We start from the raw sequence: 7,930 nt of genomic DNA, 5'->3' as shown, positions 1-7,930 counted from the left end.
TTGAGAATGCAGGACCAGATTATCCAGTTCGATCAACCTTGGTACTACCTCTCATCCCAACTCACATCCGCGTGGTCAATATATTCCTGGTTAGTTATTTTATATTCACTTTCTACCTCTGAGGATGCTAAATTGAACTTAGCAAAACACGTCATAAATGTGAAAATAATTGGTGAGCGTTAATTTATTAAGTTTTTGGCACAAGATCCTCTATGTTATATAATGAACACTAAAGCCAGAATTTAACATATTCGTCGTGAAAGTAGAATATGGAAAGAACATATAAAACATCTTTTAAATTAACTGAAGCGACCACAGTCGTTTCAAAAATAGTTGTGAATCATTCAGATTGTTACTGTTAAAATTAAAAATATATATAAAAAAGATTTATTATAATAAATTTCATCATAGTTTTTGATACAAGTATATCACATATCTTACAATGAACTTTCACAATCCTTTCCAATCCTTCATTTCATATACTAAATTAAAAAAAAATGTCACCACGTTAATTATATATATTAAATTAAATTTTATATATATTTTATTTTACTTCAATTCTGCATAAACAGAATCGAGGACCATAATTTGCATATACTTATTGAAATATTGTTTTCGATATATGTATGTGAAACGTCGTCGTCCCTTCAACTTCTAGTGTGTTGTCTGGTCAACATGTAGGTCTAGTTTTGACCAGTCAGTGATGTCATAACACGTCTCTTGTTATGTTTTTCTCCTGTTTTTCTCCTGTTTTTCTCCTGTTTTTCTCCTGTTTTTCTCCTGTTTTTCTCCTTTTTTTCTTTCTTTTCAGCCACGTTATTGTGACTTCATCTGCATGTCATCATAATACCCAGTAAACTACTGACTATGCTTCAAGAAGCATTAAGTGTGGCACCAGTATGATATAATAAACATCTTGATTATTGGGCATTAACCTTCGTACCCTTAACCTCCCTCGCCCCCCTCCATAATCCCCATGGGATAATTTTCAACCGGATAATTAACTTAATTTTGGAGCAAAGTCGAGGCCAGAATTAATTATTAGTATTTAAGGTTCGGTGGCCAATTTCAGGGTCCTAGAGTGAGGAAGGTCGTAGTACTGACCCAGTTCAGTGTCCTAGAGTGAGGAAGGTCGTAGTATTGACCCAGTTCAGTGTCCTACAGTGAGGAAGGTCGTAGTATTGACCCAGTTCAGTGTCCTACAGTGAGGAAGGTCGTAGTATTGACCCAGTTCAGTGTCCTACAGTGAGGAAGGTCGTAGTATTGACCCAGTTCAGGGTCGTACAATTATTAAGGTCGTATTATTAACCCAGTTCAGTGTCCTACAGTGAGAAAAGCCGAATTATTGACCCAGTTCAGTGTCCTTAAATGAGGAAGGTCGTGTTATTGACCCAGTTCAATGTCCTACAGTGAGTAAGGTTGTTATATTGACCCAGTTCAGTGTATTACAGAGAGGAAGGTCTTTAATGACCCAGTCCAGTAACCAACAGCTTAAAATTAATTAAAGCACGAGGACCAGCGTTCGTCTTCAATATTGGTCAATAAAGATAATAATTTACTGCTTTTACATTGTTTTAAATGTATTTGAGTTGGTAATATCTAAGCTTAGGACTATAATATAGTCTCCGAGGACTATACTAAAGTCTCGGAGACTGTATTATAGTCTCCGAGGACTATACTAAAGTCTCGGAGACTGTATTATAGTCTCCGAGGACTATACTAAAGTCTCGGAGACTGTATTATAGTCTCCGAGGACTATACTAAAGTCTCGGAGACTGTATTATAGTCTCCGAGGACTATACTAAAGTCTCGGAGACTGTATTATAGTCTCCGAGGACTATACTAACGTCTCGGAGACTGTATTATAGTCTCCGAGGACTATACTAAAGTCTCGGAGACTGTATTATAGTCTCCGAGGACTATACTAAAGTCTCGGAGACTGTATTATAGTCTCCGAGGACTATACTAACGTCTCGGAGACTGTATTATAGTCTCCGAGGACTATACTAACGTCTCGGAGACTGTATTATAGTCTCCGAGGACTATACTAAAGTCTCGGAGACTGTATTATAGTCTCCGAGGACTATAATATTTTGATTCTTGAAGCGACCTTCTCTATACATACTACTGACCCACGATCTTCATTCCTCGTAATCCCATAACTCAAATATATTAAATTAAATTAAAGGTTTATGTACAGAACTCCATTTTTTCACGCCTCATCTTCCTGTATCTTGATAATTTTCTTTTAAATTCTGATACACCCAAATTTTGCGTCTCCTAATTAGCGTAGCATCATGAGTAGAACATTAGTTATGAAGGAGGAATATGCAATTCCTCTGAAAGGTCTTTGGCTTATATTAGAATCGGATTTGCTACCGACAATTCGGCAATTACAAGAGAGTTATCTCTCTCAATTCTGTTTCCCATGTCACCATGACTCTTTCTCTTGTCGCAAGGAGGGACGTCCACATTCAACTTGGCACTTCCAGATTAACAATCTAATTCACCTAGATTAAGTTGGCCCCCCTCTGAGAGGGGCATTGTGGAACGATCATGGAAAGACATTATGTTCTTCCTTCTCTGCTGCCATTTTCTTATAGAATTTTAATCAGTTTGATTATTCAAATTTCTTTTAGTTGAATCCATGGTCGAGTTATTAGACGAAAGAAATTTGTTCTAAATGTTCACCACACCTCATTCTCACCAGTCTCCATATTACCTTGATGAACATTTATAATTCTACATTGTAAAGGACCTATATAAATATAAATAAATATAAATATATATATATATATATATATATATATATATATATATATATATATATATATATATATATACATATATATATATATATATATATATATATATATACATACATATATATATATATATATATATATATATATATATATATATATATATATATATACACATATATATATATATATGACAGTGTCAGACTACGGAGGAAAATTGAAACAAGAATTTCATTAAGTACTTTCGCATATTAATACATCTTCAGAAGGAGTGAAGATGGTCTTTTCCGTGGTCTGACATTGTCACATTTTTAATCACGTGTTTATTTTCGTGATACACACACACACACACACACACACACACACACACACACACACACACACACACACACACACACACACACACACACACACACACACACACACATATATATATATATATGTCGTACCTAGTAGCCAGAACGCACTTCTCTGCCTACTATGCAAGGCCCGATTTGCCTAATAAGCCAAGTTTTCCTGAATTAATATATTTTCTCTAATGTTTTTCTTATCAAATGATAAAGCTACCCATTTCATTATGTATGAGGTCAATTTTTTCTTATTGGAGTTAAAATTAACGTAGATATATGGCCGAACCTAACCAACCCTACCTAACCTAACCTAACCTATCTTTATAGGTTAGGTTAGGTTAGGTAGCCGAAAAAGTTAGGTTAGGTTAGGTTAGGTAGGTTAGGTAGTCGAAAAACAATTAATTCATGAAAACTTGGCTTAATAGGCAAATTGGGCCTTGCATAGTAGGCTGAGAAGTGCGTTCTGGCTACTAGGTACGACATATATATATATATATATATATATATATATATATATATATATATATATATATATATATATATATATATATATACACATATATATATATATATGACAGTGTCAGACTACGGAGGAAAATTGAAACAGGAATTTCATTAAGTACTTTCGCATATTAATACATCTTCAGAAGGAGTGAAGATGGTCTTTTCCGTGGTCTGACATTGTCACATTTTTAATCACGTGTTTATTTTCGTGATACACACACACACACACACACACACACACACACACACACACACACACACACACACACACACACACACACACACACACACACACACACATATATATATATATATGTCGTACCTAGTAGCCAGAACGCACTTCTCTGCCTACTATGCAAGGCCCGATTTGCCTAATAAGCCAAGTTTTCCTGAATTAATATATTTTCTCTAATGTTTTTCTTATCAAATGATAAAGCTACCCATTTCATTATGTATGAGGTCAATTTTTTCTTATTGGAGTTAAAATTAACGTAGATATATGGCCGAACCTAACCAACCCTACCTAACCTAACCTAACCTATCTTTATAGGTTAGGTTAGGTTAGGTAGCCGAAAAAGTTAGGTTAGGTTAGGTTAGGTAGGTTAGGTAGTCGAAAAACAATTAATTCATGAAAACTTGGCTTAATAGGCAAATTGGGCCTTGCATAGTAGGCTGAGAAGTGCGTTCTGGCTACTAGGTACGACATATATATATATATATATATATATATATATATATATATATATATATATATATATATATATATATATATATATATATATATACATATATATATATATATATATATGACAGTGTCAGACTACGGAGGAAAATTGAAACAGGAATTTCATTAAGTACTTTCGCATATTAATACATCTTCAGAAGGAGTGAAGATGGTCTTTTCCGTGGTCTGGTTCCGTGGTCTTGTTGTGTTCTTCAAGAGATCCATAACCTTTAAGCACCTTTTTGCATTATTATTTTTGTATCAACCCATGTATATCTTGTAACCATCAAATGCATAATAAAGCACAAAAAATATTCAAGGAAGGGGGTGGTAGGAGAAAAGCACACAGAAACTGTATTGGAGGGGATCTAAACATTCCCTCTAATGCGTTATGCGTGGTTTCCTCCGAGGCTATGGGTCCCCCTTCTTCCAGCTAGAGGTGGTACTCCCTTCCCATATACATATATATATATATATATATATATATATATATATATATATATATATATATATATATATATATATATATATATATATATATATATATATATATATATATATAATATTTCAGACTAGAATTAAAGTATTTAAAAGAACTTCACTTGTTATAACCCCGAGGAGAAACAGTCAGACAAACTCTTACACTTCTGGCGTCCCCCAAATCTCACCTCTTCTATATTGGCGTAAATGCATGCTCGAGCTGACAGATCTTCCGTTGTTACGTGCTTAGCTTGAATGCTAATTGTGATGCAAATGAGATGAAGAGCTGACACGAATCGGCAACGACCCGGAAGCTGTATGACGGATGTGTAAGGTCAGCCGTGGGGGTCACGGGTCTAATCAAGAGGCTGGGGTGCTAAGGGCTCTCTAACATGACCCTTGCCACAGTGGCCTTGCATGGTAAAACATCCCCAAGGGTCTGCATGGCTACTTGACGATTATGTCTGAGAGCTCGGTGTATTATGTCTGAGAGCCCGGTGTATTATGTCTGAGAGCTCGGTGTATTTCTGTGAGTCCACTCTCACTTTTACTTGTCTTTCTTCTAACACCTCTATGTTTACCCCTCTCTGTGGCAGATCTGTTCCTCACCTTTAAGTTCTTTATTTGACTCTTTTTCTACTCTTTCTGTGCCTCCTCTCTGACCCCTCTGTGCCTCCTGTCTCACTACTCTGTGCCAACGGTCTCACCCCTCTGTGCCTCTCATCTGACCCCTCTGTGCCTCCCCTCTGTACCTCCCCTCTGACCCCTCTGTGGCTCCCGTCTGACCCCTCTGTGCCTCCCCTCTGACCCGTCTGTGGCTCCTCTCTGACCCCTCTGTACCTCCCCTCTGACCCCTCTGTGCCTCCCCTCTGACCCCTCTGTACCTCCCCACTGACCCCTCTGTACCTCCCCTCTGACCCTTCTGTGGCTCCTCTCTGACCCCTCTGTACCTCCCCTCTGACCCCTCTGTGCCTCTCCACTCTGACCCCTCTGTGCCTCCTCTCTGACCCCTCGGTACCTCCTCTCTGACCCCTCTGTGCCTCCCCTCTGACCCCTCTGTGCCTCCCCTCTGACCCCTCTGTGCCTCCACTCTGACCCCTCTGTACCACCACTCTGACCCCTCTGTGCCTCCCCTCTGACCCCTCTGTGCCTCCCCTCTGACCCCTCTGTGCCACCCCTCTGTGCCTCCCCTCTGACCCCTCTGTACCTCCCCTCTGACCCCTCTGTACCTCCCCTCTGTACCTCCACTCTTACCCCTCTGTACCACCACTCTGACCCCTCTGTGCCTCCACTCTGACCCCTCTGAGCCTCCCCTCTGACCCCTCTGTACCACCACTCTGACCCCTCTGTGCCTCCACTCTGACCCCTCTGAGCCTCCCCTCTACCCCTCTGTGCCTCCTCTCTGACCCCCTCTGTACCTCCACTCTGACCCCTCTGTGCCTCCACTTTGACCCCTCTGAGCCTCCCCTCTGACCCCTCTGTGCCTCCTCTCTGACCCCTCTGTACCACGACTCTGACCCCTCTGTACCTCCACTCTGACCCCTCTGTGCCTCCACTCTGACCCCTCTGTGCCTCCCCTCTGACCCCTTTGTGCCTCCACTCTGACCCCTCTGTGCCTCCACTCTGACCCCTTTGTGCCTCCCCTCTGACCCCTCTGTGCCTCCCCTCTGACCCTTCTGTGCCTCCCCTCTGACCCCTCTGAGCCTCCACTCTGACCCCTCTGTGCCTCCCCTCTGACCCCTCTGTGCCTCCCCTGTGACCCCTCTGTGCCTCCCCTCTGACCCTTCTGTACCTCCCCTCTGACCCCTCTTTGGCTCCCCTCTGACCCCTCTGTACCTCCCCTCTGACCCCTCTGTGCCTCCACTCTGACCCCTCTGTGCCTCCCCTCTAACCGCTCTGTGCCTCCACTCTGTCTCCTCTGTGCCTCCCCTCTGACCCCTCTGCACCTCCACTCTGACCCCTCTGTGCCTCCCCTCTGACCCCTCTGTGGGTCCCCTCTAACCGCTCTGTGCCTCCACTCTGACCCCTCTGTGCCTCCACTCTGACCCCTCTGTGCCTCCCCTCTGACCCCTCTGTGCCTCCCTTCTGACCCCTCTGTGCCACCACTCTGACCCCTCTGTACCTCCCCTCTGACCCCTCTGTGCCACCACTCTGACCCCTCTGTGCCACCACTCTGACCCCTCTGTACCTCCCCTCTGACCCCTCTGTACCACCACTCTAACCTCTCCTACTCAACTTGTTTACGAATACAAGTATCCACTCACAACTTGCATGAATAACTGTAATTGATATAAAATTCATCCTGCCAGTATATAATTAATTATTTATTTAATTAATTTATAACTTATAATAAATATTTATAATTTATATACACTCGTAATATTGGTAATAATTACTATTTTATCATTTTCATCGAAATTGCAAAATAAAAAGGCAAAATGAAAGTGTATTTGACCACGTACATGGCTGGTGTTTATATAGAGCAAAATGTATAAATATCTCAATGTTTACATTCCAGCGACGCTGCTCTGTATTTTTAGAGCTTGTGTTCATTAGAGACGAAGGAGAAAAGGGTGAAGGATAAAATAATTACTTCCGTGTCCTCCCTCACTCGAGCGGACTCGAAGCGTCTTGCTATTCAGAGCTTCATCTCGACCACATAAAAGCTTTTTAAAACAGAATTACGTCGTCTTATGAAGTATTTCTGCGAAGATGAGCTGGGCTGCACTTGTATACTTGTGTCCTCGTGCTTTTAGGACTGGTCCTCACATGCTGACCTACCCTCCTCCCACGTCCTGCCTCGTCCTGCCTCGTCCTGCCTTGTCCTGCCTTGTCCTGCCTCCTCCCACGTCCTGCCTTGTCCTGCCTCGTCCTGCCTTGTCCTGCCTTGTCCTGCCTCGTCCTACCACGTTCACTTGCCCCCTTAATATTCTGCACCACCCACACGTTCTTTCTGGTCTTTCCTTGCTCCCAGATGTCCAATAATGCTACCTGACCCCCACCCAATAATATGCATTGCCCACAAAAAGATCTGATGTGCAGACGATGAGTCACAATAACATGGTTGAAGATCCGGATTGGGACTACGGATTGGGTGGTTATATATGAGT

The 7,930-nt window shown here is 41.5% G+C and overlaps 1 protein-coding gene across 1 annotated transcript in view; it reads left to right on the top strand.

Moving 5' to 3' along the window:
* The window catches only part of LOC138357766 (uncharacterized), a 21,617-nt gene extending 14,134 nt beyond the window's left edge, over window positions 1-7,483 (top strand). Inside the window, exons 5-6 of the mRNA XM_069314815.1 lie at window positions 1-89; window positions 7,361-7,483. The exon at window positions 1-89 is cut by the window's left edge and continues 59 nt beyond it. Coding sequence (XP_069170916.1) covers window positions 1-89; window positions 7,361-7,483 — 212 coding nt within the window. The remainder of the gene's footprint in view (window positions 90-7,360) is intronic.
* Window positions 7,484-7,930: the final 447 nt, after the last annotated feature.

This window comes from Procambarus clarkii, chromosome 7 (genome assembly GCF_040958095.1).
Source record: "Procambarus clarkii isolate CNS0578487 chromosome 7, FALCON_Pclarkii_2.0, whole genome shotgun sequence".
NCBI classification, from domain to species: domain Eukaryota; kingdom Metazoa; phylum Arthropoda; class Malacostraca; order Decapoda; family Cambaridae; genus Procambarus; species Procambarus clarkii.
Note: the sequence above shows the minus strand (reverse complement) of the source record. Positions and strands in the feature narration are given on the sequence as shown.